The following is a 16,802-nucleotide window of genomic DNA, read 5'->3' as shown; positions in this document are numbered from 1 at the left end:
CAAAATTATTTTGGCTTTTCTACTGCCTTTGCTTTACCTTACTGATTTTAGAATGAACTCATCAATGTCAACATAAAACTTTTGCTGGTGTTTGGCTTTTCAACTTCCAGCCAAGATGGAGGTAGATACACTTTGCCTTCTCACACAACCAAAAGAAGGACAACAACAAATTTAAAAACAGAAAATAACTAGAACTGCCAGAAAATCAAACTGTATGGAAATATGACATCCAAGAAGTTAAAGAAGAAACATTCATCTAGACTGGTAGGAAGAGCAGAGATACGCAGCTGGGGCGGAGACAATGTGTGGCAAGGTGGCGGCTGGAAGACCTGGGCAGGCAAGGAGATGGCCAATGGCCCCACATTTGCGTGTGGATAAACCAGGAGGAGCAACTGGGGAGCAAGACAGACCACGCAACCCAGAGTTTCATCAGGGGAAAAGAAAGTCTCAAAACTTCTGGCTATAAAAATCTGTGGGGGTTGCAGCAGCAGGAGAAACCCATAGGGTCCTAGAATGTACACAAACCACCCACCTGGGAATCAGCACAGAAGGGCCCTATTCGTTCGTGGGTAGCAGGGGAAGTGACAAAGCCAGCTGAGAGCTCAGCAAGTAGCATTGTTCCCTCTCTGATCCCTCCCCTACATATAGGCAGGTGGGTTGCCTTGCCCTGGTAAGTACCTAAGACTCCACCCCTGACAATGTAACAGGCATGCCAAGACAAAGAAATATGGCCCAAATGAAAGAACAGATCAAAACACCAGAAAAAGACCTAAGCAATGAGGTGATAGCCAACCTATCAGATGCAGAGTTCAAAACACTGGTGATCAGGATGTTCACAGAAATGGTTGAGTATGGTCACAAAATGGAGGAAAAAGTGAAGGCTATCCAAAGTGAAATGAAGAAAAATATACAGGGAACCAAAAGTGAAGGGAAGGAAACTGGGACTCAAATCAACTCTTTGGAGCAGAAGGAAGAAATAAACATTCAACCAGAATAGAATGAAAAAACAAGAATTCAAAAAAAATGAGGAGAGGCTTAGGAACTTCCAGGACAACTTTAAACATTCCAACATCCAAATCATAGGGGTGCCAGAAGGAGAAGAGAAAGAGCAAGAAATTGAAAACATAATGAAAGAGAACTTCCCTAATATGGCAAAGGAAATAGACTTCCAGGAAGTCCAGGAAGATCAGAGAGTCCCATAGAAATTGGACCCAAGGAAGCACACACCAAGGTTCATCATAATAACTTTACCTAAGATTAAAAAGCAAGGAGAGAATCTTAAAAGCAGCAAGAGAGAAAGAGACAGTTACCTACCAAGGAGTTCCCATAAGACTGTCAGCTGATTTCTCAGAAGAAACCTAGCAGGCAAGAAGGGGCTGTTAAGAAGTATTTGAAGTCATGATAGGCAAGGAGCTACATCCAAGATTACTCTATTCAGCAAAGCTATCATTTAGAATGGAAGGGCAGATAAAGTGTTTTCCAGATAAGATCAAGATAAAGGAGTTCATCCTTACCAAGCCCTTATTATATGAAATGTTAATGGGACTTAGCTAAGAAAAGAACATCAAAAGTATGAACAGTAAAATGACAGCAAACTCACAACTATCTAGATCTGAATCTAAAAAAAACCCCACCAAAAACAAACTAAACATACTACTAGAACAGGAACAGAATCACAGAAATGGAGATCACATGGAGGGTTATCAGCAGGGAGTGGGTGGGGGGAGAATGGGGGAAAAGGTACAGGGAATAAGAGGCATAAATGGTAGGTACAAAATATACAGGGGAGGTTAAGAATAGTATAGGAAATGTAGAAGCCAAAGAACTTATATGTATGATTCATGGACACGAACTAAGCAGGGGAGGGAATGCTGGTGGGAGGGGGCAGTGCAGGGTAGAGGGAAATAAAGGGGAGAAAAAAATGGGACAACTGTAATAGCATAATCAATAAAATATATTTAAAAACTTCTGCTTGTGTTTGGATTGAGGTAACTTTGAATTTATAGATGAATTTGGGGAGAATTGAATCTTGTAATACATATACTAGCTGTATCTCTCCATTTATTTAGGTCTTTTATTTATCAATACTTTGTATTTTTCAGCCTAGACATCTTGTACATATTGTTTGTATGTATTTTTATATTTTTTGTGCTATTATAAAATGGTACTGTTTAAATTTGGAGTTCCGGTTTTTTGTGTCTAGTGTATAGAGATATAATTAATTTTTGCACATTGCTCTTGTAACCTGCAACCTCGCTAAACTCCCTCATTGGTTCTAGGAGCTTTTTAGAAGACTGTGATTTTTTACATAGAAAATCATGCTAGTTACAAATAGAGGCAGGTTTAGTCCTTTTCAGTCTGTATGCCTTTCATTTCTTTTTTCGTATTGCACTAACTAGGATTTCTCAAATATGTTGTTATTTATAGGTGTGACAGCTTATTTCCTTATTCTGAATCTTATGGGGAAAATATTGGTTTTTGTTATTAAATATGATGTTACCAATAAATTTTTAGTAGATGTACTTCATCAGGTTGTATAAGTGCCCTTCTCTTCCAGTGGGCTGAGAATTTTGTCATGAGTAGGTGTTGGGTTTTCTTAAATGTGTTCTTTCCCTTTTCTTTTCCTTTTTGCATTTGTTGGTGCCATCATATTTTTCTTTTCTAGTTTGTTGATTGGGTGAATTATACTGATTGAGCTTTCAATGTTGATCAGTTTGCATTTCTGGGATAATCCCTTACCAGTTGTGATGTATTATGCTTTTTATATGTTATTGCATTTGATTTGGTAATATTTTATTAAGGATTTTTGCATCAGTAAGTGATAATGATCTATAGTTTTCTAATTTCTTTATCTAAATTTAGTATAAGGGTAATGCTAGCCTCATAAAATGAATTGGAACCTGTTCCCTCCCGTTTGTAAACAGTTTTTCCCCACTCTGTTATTCCTGTTTAGTTGCAGCTTTGGTAATTTCTGTTGACCTATTTGCAAGGTTATTAAATGTTTCTTCAGCTGTGCCAAGATGAGCTTCTCAAAGGCTTTTTAAATTTCGTTGCTGCATATTTCATATTTAGCATTTCAGATTGACTCATTTAGCATTTTTGTTCAACCTTTGTAGTTTCTGTATCTGATATTTGTCATCTGATTATGCATGTTGTTTACCTATTCTATTTCAGCCCTCATCATTATTTATAATTATTTTTAATTTCTTGGCCAGTAGTTCTAACAGTTAATCTTTTAAGTCTGCTTCCATTGATTATTTTGTCTCCTGATGGTGAGTCGTTTTTGAGATTTTGTGTGGCTTATAATTTACTGGGGGAGGGTTACCAAATAACTTTATTTGAAGGAATGGTACAAATGAAAGATTTAAGTAGATGCTTTCATACAACGTAATGGTAGCCCCACATGCATTCACTGCCTTGGTGACCAAGGAAGTCACCTCTATTTTTGAGTGAATGCCAGCCATCATTTGCAGGATAGTAGAGTTTGAAATATTTAGTATTTATGCCAAGAAAAAGGTATGACTTTTGGATTGTTGAGTCAGTCTTGCCTGGAGTTGATCAGGGTTCGTATCTTTTTGTTGCTTTGGTTACATTCATTCCGTTATCAACTTTAAATACTTCCATCATCACCTTATGCTTGAGGTGGGTATAAATTTACTAGAAAGTTTTAACGTGGTGTTTTTACTCCATCTATATCTTTTAGGCCTTACTTACACATCTGTACTTCAGTGAGGCTCTCTCTATACACCTTTTTCCCTTCTGTTAGTAGAGTGCTGTTACTTATTACTAGGAGCTGGTTTGCTTTTTAGTGGTCATGGGCACGGGGCCCTGTGGTTTGTCCTAGACCAACTTTACTCTTAGGTGGGCTCTGTTTAACCTCCCCCCGAGTAGTAGCAGATCTTTATTGTTCGGACCCAGGATGATTTCCTGTCTCTCCCTCAGGGGTAGATATTATCAGCAAATTTTAAAGGAATTATACAAAATTGAATCATAAGACTACTGGAAGAAAATACAGAATCCTACATATTATCTAAGTTTGACTTAATGTTGAAATATATATGTAGATATTAGCATATTAACTATAAAAATTTAAAACTTGTGAATATCAAAAGCAAATTACAAGTGAGGGAAAGGATTCATGTAAATTTAGATATAAAAGCAAATGAAACAATTGATTTTAAGATAATTTTGTAATTAAAATAATTGAAAAAAGGATTTTTTTAGCCACCAAAAACAAAGAAGAATATAAAGGCATACCAGGTAAAAATTTTAAATACAAATGTTATTTGCAATGCATAGTATCTAAAACTTCCTCCATTGAAGTTCTGATAGATTATTTTAATATGCTAGTTTTAGGAGCAAATTTGGAGAGCAGGACAAAGAATCTATTCTGCAATGGTGTTTAATTGGGAAATCCTTTGGGCTGCATTATTAGTATTTATGTATTAATGATCGATATGTATATTTCCTGTGAGAATTTTGAGAAAGAACCTGTCTAGCTAGAAATTTTCTTTTCCTAAGTAGATTACTTTTGTCGATCCTTTAACATTTTTCAGGTTTGAACCCTATGTGATAGGAGAAGATGTTAAACCTTTAGAAACTTTAAGGATTTTATCAGCCTTAAATATTATGTATTATTCCTAGAGAAGCAAAAATGGTTTGCTCAAAATATGCAATAGCTAGTGGTAGAAGTAACCTAAACTTCCTGGATTCCCACTCTTCATTACACACTACTTTATGTGAATGCTGATTTCTAGTTTGTTACATTTGGGATACATATTTGAAAACACCCATTTGTAAATGGCTCTATAGAATGGGGATTGACCGGTTTTAACCTGTTTACATATTTTGTAAAAAGCAAAGTTGGTTAGCTTTCTGAGTATTTATTTCTCTTTACCATTTAATCTTAGATATTATCAAAATGTACCCTGGAGTAGCAAAATGTTTTGGGGATGTTGATTTTAAGAGGAGAGAACACCAACTTGTTACCTTCTTGAACACTCTTCAACCGCACACTCCCCAACCAGGGATTGAACTTGAAACCTGCATATGTGTCTGACTGGAAATTGAACCTTTGACCTTTCGGTCTACCAGGTGATGCTCCAACCAACCACACCGGCCAGGGCTCAATTATGATCTCTAAAGGAAAAACACTGAGCTGCTGTGAACACGAGCCTTGGAATTGGAGCACTGTTATGTATACTCTATAATTGAGTAGATAAGTTATCTGTAGTAGTAAAGCACATGTGGAGCGAAGACACTACTTACCTTTACTAGGAGTAATTTATTTTTAATACTTTAATATTTATTTAAAATACTTAATATTTTTAATGCTTATGTTTTACAGTATGTTATAAATCTCATATTTAATCATGTGGCTTTTTCTAGAATGTGCCTGAGAAAAAAATGACTAAAGATTCCCCATATTTCACCACTAAAGACGGTCTTATTTTGTTTCGGTTTTGTTTCTTCGAAGCCAGATGACATTAACTTGAGAAATGTGCCTCAGAAACCGTGTTTTTGGTTGTGAAGTTCCTTGTGTAGAGTCCAGCTTCATCTGTGGGGGAGCACTTTAGTGAAATATAGTTAGCATGCTGAGATTTTGAGTCGGTACATACTACTTTTTAGCTTAGGTTTTACTTTGATGTTCTCTCATCGATAGCTTTCAACGATGTCCAACCTTTTGGCATCTCTGGGCCACACTGGAAGAAGAGCTGTGTTGGGCCCCACATTAAAAACATTGTGACAGTAATCACAAAAAACATCTCATAATGTTTTAAATAAATTTAGGATTTTGTGTTGGGCCGTGTTCATAGCCGTGTTGGGCCTCATGTGGCCCGAGGGCCGCAGGTTGGACACCCCTGGTAAATACAAGTATAGAAGCTCCATTTCTTAATTTTCATGGATATGAATAGAATCTTTAGTAGCTCTGCTGCAGCTAACGTGGTGATAGTGAAAGCTTGTGAGACTTACAGGAACATAATTCTTTAGGAACCTAACTTGTTCATAAGTCATGGAGCTAGTGTAACAGTTGAAGATGGAAAGTGCAGACTGCCATCTAGCAAATTTTAATAGTAGTTAATAGTAGAAGCATTTGTGAGAGGGGCAATGAACAAACAAAATGCTGTCTTCACCCTGTGAAGACTCTTGCTGAATGCTCAATGGCAGCTTACCATTTCTTTGTTTCTTTGTTTCTTGTAGCTTCTCCCACAACAGGTTAGGAAATACCCAATGTTATGTGCATTCCTCTATTATTTTAAATTTATTATTATTAAAAATTGGATTTATAGTCTCATTTTTAAGAGAAAAATACTGAAAAGAAGTGGTAGGTTCTTGGGCAGCCAGAATTTAAATTGGAAACCGGGTAACAAATTTGGAGAGTGTGCAATGAAAAGGCCCGGTAGAGATTGCTGCTGCTTTCTTCCTTTCTTTCTACTTTCCTTCTTTATCTCCCTTGCTCATTCCACATGGCATCAAGAACACAGAATGTTATGTTTGTATGTTGGCCCCATCAAAGACATTATTTGAGACAGTTTCACTTTAGAATACTAAGAATAGACTGGTGTTTTGGATATATACTCACAGGATCATTTTTGGGTTTGCATTAAATTGGTAGTTTGGTAACAAAATGAATGTTTCTCTTGTGAATTGTAACTCTTTCTTTCTATGTGTTCTTTAGAAATTTTTCCCAGGAACAACCTTGCTTTTCTGGTAAAGCTCAAGTTTTATGAAGGCTTCACATGTACCTCCATGAAGAAATGAGAATAATGTATATAAGATACTATTTTGAAGGCAGTGAATAACCCTTTAGGAAGAGCATGAACTCAATTTAGGACTCTTCATCTAGAGATTCTAAATTCCTCTTAGTTGGGTTGGATTTAGAAAAAGGTGCATTAATTCAATAACATTTATTGAGTGTATGCTCTTTGCAAGACTTAGTAGATGTTGGGAGTATAGTTATGAACAGGCTACATTGTCCTCGACTTTATGGAGCTTACATTCTGTCAGAGGAGACAAATTTAAAACAGTCAATTACACAATAAATGGTATAAATACAACTGTGGTAAGACAAACCAGAAATGGTTTGAAAATCCATAATTGTTGATTTGACTTCATCTGGGAATCAGATTGCTTCCTTGAGGAAGGGATATTTGAGTTACTTTATCATCATAAATGTGATTAAGGAATTCAGTTTAATAAGTGCTTAGGGAAATAGTCAAATAAAAATTATTTGAGGTTTAAAAATAAACATGGTAACAAATTTAAAGATTTTATTTATGTATTTATTTATTTATTTTAGAGAGAGGGGAAGGGAGGAAGAAAGAGAGGGAGAGAAACATCAATGTGTGGTTGCCTCTCACGTGCCCCTTGCTGGGGACCTGGCCCGCAACCCAGGCATGTGCTCTGACTGGGAATCAAACTGCGACCCTTTGGTTCACAGGCCCGTGCTCAATCCACTGAGCTACACCAGCTAGGGCCATGGAAAATTTATTTCCATCCCATTGATCTTCTACTTGCATAATTCATTTGAAATTCTTGGCTTCTTTCATTTGAATACTGGCTTCCACAATTTGTAAATGTACTCGTATGTATTGTCTAAGTAAGACCTAGCCCAAGCCAGTGTTTATATTTGATAATTAATAAAAATTTCAAGTTATAATAGATTTGAAAATTACTTGTTAAAATGCACTAAACTTATCTCATGTATTATTCTGTTGATATCCTTACATAAATAAACCAAGGCATTTCTATTGTCTATCCTTTCAGATAGACTGTGAACTTCTCAAGGAGAGAGGCCTTATATCCAGAACCTTTCATGATGTGAGGCACATATTCTAGTAAGTGCTAGATAAACAAATCAATTATGAATAATCTGTGTTAATAAGGAGGAAGAAATGAGGTGACTGAACTTCATGTTTCCTTTTAGTAACTTTTTTTGTAGCATAATGAAGGGATCTTTGAAATGGTAAGACCTGGTTTTGAGTACAGTTTCTTAATGTATATTCTTAACAAGTAACTGAAATTTCTCCAAGCTTCATTTTCTTCATCTTAAAAATAAAGCGAGATTACATTTGTGAAGTAGTTAGAATAGTGTCTCACATAGTAAATGTTCATAAATGGTGCTTAATATCACAAGATACTAAACTTTAAAAAATCTATTTGTTGTATCTGTGATGTTTAAAACAGGCACCTATAGTGACACGAGATACTAGTATGTATGAGAGCAGATAATTGGCCCTTTCTCAAACTACACGAAGTCAAAAAGTGATGGTTTTATAACTGGTTGGAGGGTTGCTGAACTTCAGGAATTCATAATTATTGATAATTCAGTGGATAATTTTGCCCTTTATCATTGCAATGAAAACATTTTTTAAGTCATGCTTTTTGAAAAATAAAGCAAATAGTTTTTATGGTGAATTTTTATAGATTAAAAAAATAAAATAACGATCCCCAATGTATCTTTTATATAGATTATAAGATATTTGCTTAAATCGATATCTGTGTGAATGTTTAATGTACATATTTACATGTGAAGATGGAAGAAATAGAAGGTCTAGTCTATATTCCTAATTTTTCGGCTTCTATAAGTAAACTTGTTCATTTCAAATATGTCTCTGTCACTTTCTTTGCCTACATAGTGAAAAACACTATTACTCTTTTCTTTATATTGACTAATACCGTCACTTTTTTTTTTTTTTTTGACCTCCTATCCCCTCATTTTCTGAGGATCTTAATGAAAGCAAAGGATGTAAGGCAAATGATTGAACAAACAAATATTTGAAGGTTTCAAATATGACATTAAAATTTATTTTAATTCCATGTGACTTAGTTATGATTTGCTGCCAAAAATTAAATAATATATATACACTCCCTGAAGCAAAGCAAAAAATGCCAGCAAACAAAAATCTTTTAAGGCCTTTATATTCTACCTTTAAAAAGTGCATTTCAAGTTTCTCCAACAGTAAAATATCCACAAATTGTTGATTTTTTGTCTTGTATACTCTAGGTATTGGCTGTAGTCAAGGGATTCATAAAATATTTTTTGGAATATATTCTAGTATTAAGAATATAAGACATTTGATTGAAAATGTTATGAGGACATACGGCTTTATGAAAAGCTGTTTTTTTTGCACTTGAAATATTTTGATTGATTTAGTGGATTTCCATGCTTTTCAAAGCACTTAAAGGGACAGCTTTCAGCATTTGGTGAGGGTCACAATGCAGTGTGAAGATGATGTTTTGTTGAGTTGTACATTTGAAACCTGTATGGGTTTGTGAAACAATGTCACCCCAATAAATTCAGTTAAAAACAAAAACACACAGTGAGGGTTCTTAGGGTCCATTTAGAAGAGTTTGCCTATAAAATTGAAGTCAACTGAAAATTTTATGTGAGGCAACCTGACAGCGTATACTGTGAATGGGATTTTTAAAAAAGGCTTTATTTATTTTTGGAGAGAGGAAAAGGGAGGGAGAAAGGGAGAGAAATACTGATGTGTGAGGGAAAGGTTGCCTTTTGCACACCCCCAACTGGGACCTGGCCCACAGCCCCAGTCATATGACCTGATCTACTGGGGATCCAACCCTGGAATTGAACCCCAGAATCAAACCAGCAACCTTTCAGTCTGCAGGATGATGCCCAACCAACTGAGCCACACCAGTGAGGGAGTAAATGGGATTTATGTAGTAATAGTGTTAATTGCATCTTTTTTTTCAAACTACTTTATATTTCTCACTGGCTGCTAGAATATCGCTGAGATTAGGAAGCAGACAGTTTTCATAACAATTGTGTCATGCCCGAGATCACAAACCAGGTCATTGATAATTTGGTATTTGAATGCAGATCTTCTTACTCTGTTTTCTCTTTCCATATATTCAGTTATTTTCACCAGGTTTACTGGCTACTCAATCCAAATTGAGATTTTAGAAATGTAAGTCTGTAGTTTTCAGGATGATTTAATACGTATTATACACTAGATACTGAAAGAGTGGTCCTGGAAATAAAATTGCACACAGAATATTAAATTTTCCTCTGAATTTGCCAATATGCGTTGTGGAATGGTTTTCCTATGTTGATATATTACAATTCTTTATTTGGTCATTAGAATAGCAAAAATAGACCATTCTGATTAAAATCTCCTTGTTATTTTGGTTTCTAACCTTTTAGTAGTGGCCATGCTTTTTTCCCCCACTTGAAACAGCTCAGGTTTGGTTTTCTAAGAGGATAAAAGCCTTATGTTTATTTTAAACATTCATCTTATTAAACATGCATAAACTCCTTTAAAGAGGTAATTTTTTTTTAACTAGAGGGTTAGGAAAATAGAATCTAAGGAACCAAAATTTAGAATATTTTTCATTGTGCTAGATTTTTATAGGTGGTTATAATCATTTAGTGGCCCTGAAAACAACTGGGATTTTAAAAACTACCCTTTAAAAACACTAAAAACTATATCTGAAATAGAAATTTTTAATGTTTGGTTTACAAGGAATACAGGGGTGGATCAGTGAAGGCGTAATTGTTCCAAGTTTGAGATCGGTATGTGTATGGGTTACAAAGTCTTGTTGTGATTGGATGGAAAGTAAACATAACTACTTTTTCTGAGCTGTGATTGGCCCAAATCCTCTTTACACGTTATTTTCTAACAACTGAATCCGGAGCCTCTCCCTTTTTTACCATTTGACTAGTGAGTTTGGGGTATGTACTAGTACTGCACTAAAAGTACCCAAATTGGTTCAGAGATAGTTTGTGAATTTTAAGTATATTGACAAAAGCCATCAAGAGGCATTTGGCAGTCTTACAACAAAGCAGTAGTTAAGTGTAAATCTCTGCATTGCTCAAACATGTAACTAGTCACTCACGGGAAGAATGATAGGATGACAGTGGATGAAGACAATGTTGTCTTCATTTTCATTTAAAGTCGTGGACTGTTCTGCAGTGTCTGAGTCTGTGGGCTTAGGTTTCAATTGAAGGTGGTCCTCTGCTTTGCTGCTGGGACTACAGGACTGTTAATTCAGGCAAAATTCAGCCACCTCATATGGCAGGCACCTTATGTTCTAAAACACATCGCTCTGGAGATGGGGTGTTTAATCTGGAGTTTATTTTGTTTCCACCCAGAGTGGAAACCAGCGCACGTCACTTTTCGCCTCGCCCCGCACTTCTGAAGGAGCGAAGCATGGAAAGACAGACAAAACGCTCTTGATGCTGTTCTTGGAGGAGAGCACTCCCCTTCCCCTGCTTCTCTCTTTACTTCTTAGTCTGGCTAGTCCCGCAGCTGTTGCCGCAGCGTGGGCACTACTTCGCGTCTGCGGTGGTTCCTGGGACCCTCTTCCCCGCCCTCGCTGGCGGAAGGAGACGCGCACTTCTCGCGCATCAATGCTGGTGGATGGGGAGGCGGAGTCGTCCTGGCTGGGGCTCTGCGGTGGTCGAGGCTGCCTGTGGGTTTCCGACGGCTGTGTAGGGATTGCCGTCAGGTTTCCTGGGAGGGGTGGGGGCAGTGCGTGTGTGTCTGAGTGTGACGCTGAAGTCAGAGGATGCCAGATGGAAAGTCCAGCAGAGTGCTGAGTACGAGGCCGAGGTCGCTGTGCCCTTCTGGAAGAGCGTCCAGTGCGCCCCAACTCTGAGCTAGTGGGGCTGCCACTGTCCTCTGGTCCACTCGCCACAGCATGGGCGGACGGTAGGAGTGGGGTTTCGTTGCTTCCCTAGCAGTGGGTAAGGCAGCGGCCACTTAGGCTGTGACTGCTATGGCGGTAGAGCTGCGGCCCGAGCTGGTGGGAAAGCGGTTTCTGTGCGTGGCAGTCAGCGAAGAGACGCAGCTGAGGCTCGGGGAGAGTGGATGCAGCCGGCGGGGCTGGCGAGCGGGGGTCATCAGAGCTGTGTCACATAGGGACTGCCGCGATCCGGACCTGGCGGTAAGAGACCTGTGCCCCCCCATTCTCCCAGCCCACTCCTGCACCCCCACTTTCCCAGAGCCATACCTTGAGGGGTTTACCTCTGGCACCTTGATCAGCCTGGCCAGCTGGTGGTCACGCCCCTCCTAGGAGCTCAAGGCGGATTTGTCCGTGTCCCCTGATGGGGTCGCCGCCTCCCGGCAAGTGGCTCTCCGGGCAGGACAGGTGACAGAGCGGGACTCCCCAGCGTCCGCCCAGCCCACGGTTCGGTTACTTGGCCGCTGTCCCGGAGTGCTTTGACAGTGACTTGCCTGCATCTCCGGAGACCTCTTCGAAAGGCGGGTCTGCAAGATCAGCACTGCGCTGACAGGTCGGGGAGGGGGCCGGGACAGACCGAACCCTCGTGGCTGTATAGGGCCAGATTCACCGTCATCTCTTTTCTCGCAAAAGTCTTACAGTGCAGAGGTTGGACGCTTGAAACTTACCCGTAAGGTTGCTTAAGGGGAGGCAGAGATGGAAAGAGAGATCTCTGTTTTCCAGTCAGTCCTGGGATTAGTGTGTTTTTGAGGCCAAAGGCTGTGGCATGGTACCCAGATTCCACCTCTTTCCACAGTAGATGCTTGGATTTCTAACCGGAAACAATGAAAATGAGAATTTTTGATTTGAGGGTCATAAAAATTAACCTTTTCCTCTCTCCCTACCGCCTTCCCATCAGTCCCTCCTTTCTTTTCTCCCTACCTTCCTTTCTTCCTTCCTCCCTTTCTTCCTTCCTTCCTTCCTCCTTTCCTGTTTGTTTTTCCATAGGGTTGTGGGTTTTTTTTGTTAGAAGCAAAGAGTGCTTTTAAAATCATCTGTTCCAGGGTTTTATACCGTTTTAAATGAAGCAAAAAAACCCCCCAAACAAACCCCAAAACAAAAACCATTGTAAATTAAAATATTAAATGCCTACCTGAACCTTTGTCTCCTTTCTTTTCCTTACATATGACACTGCCAGTATTTTCTTCCAGTAGTGTAGGAATGTGTGAGATTTCAAGGCCGGATATGCTCTGTCTGTGTTACAAAGCACATTTTCACTGGGGGACAGTTTGGAGACGAGGGGGCAGAGTAGAGGCAAGACATTCATAAGCTTCCCAAGGTTGGTTTAGGAACACATGATCCATGAAATTTATTAGTAAGTGCTCTAGGGCACTTAATTTTCACAGAAAATTTCAAACTTGGGAATATTTTTTCTTCTTATATAAAGGTATATGCAGGTTCACAACTCCAAAATCACTTTAATACCTATCTGTATGTGTACATACGTGTTTTAATATTTCCGTTGGAGTTTCTGTAAACCCCTGTTTTATCACTATAGTTGATGATACGGTGTCATATGGCATGTATTAATATTGATGTGATATTGCAAAATATGTTTGTTTTGCTTATAGGTATTTCAGATATGAAATAAGAAGAGTGGAGGTACCTTTAAAATTTTTTGTTTATTTTCATTGAAAGGAAGAAAAAGAATCTTCCTTGAAATTTGATCATGGTTATTCTACAATTCTGGGAATTCAGTAACTTATTTTTTGTTTGTCTAAAAGGCATGTTGTAAAAGGAGAAATTTCTCCTTTTACTCTGATATGAAATTGTCTTGGCTTTTATATAGAAGCTAGTTGGGCTATAGTGGAGCATTTTAATATTATTTCAAGACAAACATGGAATGCTGTTTTGTGTTTCCCACAGTATTTTATTTTAGTAGATACATGAAAATTAGGAAAATGTAGTTTTAAATTATGAATGTTATTGGTGACAGTCAAGATAGCAAAAAATATGGTCATTAAAAACAGTTGCTTTCTTACATGGATATTTAAATGATGTAAAGAGAGGGGTTTACATATATCAGGTTTGTAAAAGACAAGGTATTAGGCTGAGTTTTTAAAAATGAAAAGTGTATGTGGATGATTGGGATTGACTGGAAAGAACAAGAAGTTTCCTCAGGGTTGTTTACATACGTCAAAACTTACTAAATTGTACGCTTAATATATGTGCATTCACGATATGGAAATACTACCTCAAAATGCATTTTGAATCATAATTACGTGAACCTTTGCCAGTCCTCCTTCATCTAACAGTCTTTTTTTGAAAACTTTGTTATTATAGTGTAATCTGAGTTATTTTTAACCTAGAACCTATAGTGTTAGAATTACTCCCAGACTTTCTTACATTCATGTTTTATTTACATTTATATATCCTAAATTAATGAAACTTGGAAGAGTTTAGCATCAGCACATTTATTAGAAATCTTGGCTGCACATATATATGGCACTTGTTTGGGAGAATAACTATCCAAACTTGAATTTTTTTTCCTTTTCTAGCTTTTAAGAGTAGTCCACATTACTTGGCTCATGGCCCTCTTCCTACTTAAAAGCTAGCACCATAGTTATCTCTCTAACCATTTTTCTCTACTCTCCTGCTTCCCCTTCACTGTTAAATGCCTTCATGATCATATTGAGCCCACCCAGATAATCCAGAACAATCTCCCCATCTGCTAATTAACAACCTTAATTCCATATGAACCTTAATTCAACCCCTTGCTGTATGATGTCACATAGTTACAGGTTTCGTGTATTAGGACATGAGCATCTTTGGGATGGCATTATTCAGCCTACCACACCACAGCAGCAAAACTATTCTTTTACAATAGAGTCATACATGATTTGGTATAAATAAGGCTGAAGTTAATTATATTTTTCTCATGCTAGCAGTTTCAGTGATATCACTATCTGATCTCTTAAGTAAATGAGCCTATTGTAGAATTTTTACTAACTAGTCTTGGATAATTTCACCTATTTTGTTCGTGACTTTCAAAAAAAAAAATGGCTTGAAAACCTTCTGGGTTATCTATTGGCATTACATTAACCAACAAAAGACTTTATCTGAAGCCTCTTAATTCAGGAGGACCAAGTTGTTGAAAAAGTTGAAATACATAAAGTATATTTGAGACCTCAGCATGTTGAATTCTTTTTCTAGCCCCATTACTTAGGGAGGTCTTTGCCTTGGTATACATATTGAACATTATAACTGCTTTATATTTTGAGCAATTTTTCTGGAATATTGATAGTATTATGGGAGGAAAGCTGGAAATGGAGAACTACTACTGTACAATACTGAATAATACTGCTGTACTTATTAAAGAGGAAAAATTGATTTACTTTTTTTTTTTTTTTTTACTTACCTTCCATAACCTGGCAGCCATTTATTATCCATATAGCCATTTACCCACCCATCTTCCCTTGATTCTTAAGGTTATTACAGCATTGTTTCAAGTTTTCCTTTTCTAAAAAGTCTGTATTTTTAAAAAATGTGTCAGTTTTTTTTAAATATCCCAAAGCAATAAAAAGTTATATTTTATTTTATAAACCAAACATATAAATTTGCTTATGTATTGGGGAATTTTCTTTTTAAAAAAAATTTAATTTATTGATTGCTTTTTCTTTTCTCTTAAATTTTTTTTATTGATTGGAGAGAGAGAGAGAGAGAGAGAGAGAGAGAGAGAGAGAGAGAGAGAGAACATCAATTTGTTGTTCCACCTGTTTATGCATCGTTGGCTGATTCTTGTAGGTGCCCTGACTGGGGATCAGAACCTGCAACCTTGGCAGATCAGGATGAGTCTTTAACCAGCTGAGCTGCTGGCAAGGGCTGGGGAATTTTCATATGGTCGTTTAGTGAGGAGAAGCTAACCATGGAATGCAGATCTTAAACTGTTCTAAACTATATATCTAATAAAAGTTATTTTTCAGAACTTGTATCTTAAATATAAATAAAATATTTATGTTAGGAAATATAACAAGTGATTTATGATTGACTTGTTTATAAGGAAATCCTTTTCCTTTTTTAGTTCCTATACATTTCTGCTCAGCTGTCTCATTTAGGTTTCATATTGAGTTGGTAACATTTGACTGCCTTATAAATTTTGTTAGGATAATTTTTTAGGTAATTCTGAAATTTATAATATGGGCTTACCATATTGATAATGCTAATTTCTGGCTTATTCACAAAATGTTCAATGAATGAATGATTTTTACTTTATTGCTCAGTTTGACCTAGGTAAGTTAACATAGGGAAAAAATTGGTTTAGCTGGCAGATAGACTTTTGTGTGCTTTAAATACATAGACTATTTTTCACCCTCTCTTAAATCAGTTGTAGTTATTAGTCTTAACGACTTAGGTGCAAGAAAATGAGTATGTAAATTGTAGCTACGGCACATAATTTGTGCAGCTGTAACCACCACCTGGTTTTAAATAAAGGTGATCACCCAGTAAATGGTGTTAATGATATGTTTTTGTAAAATTAAAGGAGGTATTTTTCCCCCTTTTGACTCATCATACTTACATTTTACCATGAGATTTATCTTGTTACCTTCGTATAGGGATGTAATCTTATTTAAAGTAAAAATGACTAGATATTTCAATGTATTTGAAAGAACAAAGGCTGTTTCTGGATATTTCCCTATGCTTATAGATTTAATATATTATATTTTGACAATTTCAAGTTATATCCAAAGAATGTATTCAACATTCAAACTCATACTCATTTTCTTTCCTCTTTCTATATTTGGTAAAGTACCTAACATCTACTTAAGATGTTTCTTAAATGTTCATTGAATGGTAAATAAGTGAATGAATTTTATAAATTTCTTGGATACTATAATCTATACTAACCATCTCAGTTATGTACTACTATTTACTCTTAATTTTGAATCTCTGTTTTTGTTCTGTAGCATTGTGCACCTTAGTGGCTGCTCCCCCAGTATCTGTTTTCCATGGTGTGCTTTGACTAAAGGGTAGGCCCATACTCCAAAGCCAAATAAGAAAGTGAACTCTTTCGGCAACAGTGGATGAGCACATACCTTAAATATTATAGTTATTATCAGAAT

The 16,802-nt window shown here is 36.9% G+C and overlaps 1 protein-coding gene across 2 annotated transcripts in view; it reads left to right on the top strand.

Annotated features, from left to right (window-relative positions):
- Window positions 1-11,508: 11,508 nt before the first annotated feature.
- Window positions 11,509-16,802, top strand: part of JMJD1C (jumonji domain containing 1C) — a 249,118-nt gene continuing 243,824 nt past the window's right edge. Inside the window, exon 1 of one of the 2 annotated variants that reach the window (XM_024561194.4) lies at window positions 11,509-11,907. In XM_024561194.4, coding sequence (XP_024416962.2) covers window positions 11,740-11,907 — 168 coding nt within the window. In that variant the 5' untranslated portion in view covers window positions 11,509-11,739. The remainder of the gene's footprint in view (window positions 11,908-16,802) is intronic. The other variant, XM_045195974.3, reaches the window with a different exon arrangement.

Source organism: Desmodus rotundus, chromosome 4 (genome assembly GCF_022682495.2).
Source record: "Desmodus rotundus isolate HL8 chromosome 4, HLdesRot8A.1, whole genome shotgun sequence".
NCBI classification, from domain to species: Eukaryota; Metazoa; Chordata; class Mammalia; order Chiroptera; family Phyllostomidae; genus Desmodus; species Desmodus rotundus.
The sequence above is the reverse complement of the archived record's forward strand: the minus strand, read 5'-3'. Positions and strand labels throughout refer to the sequence as shown.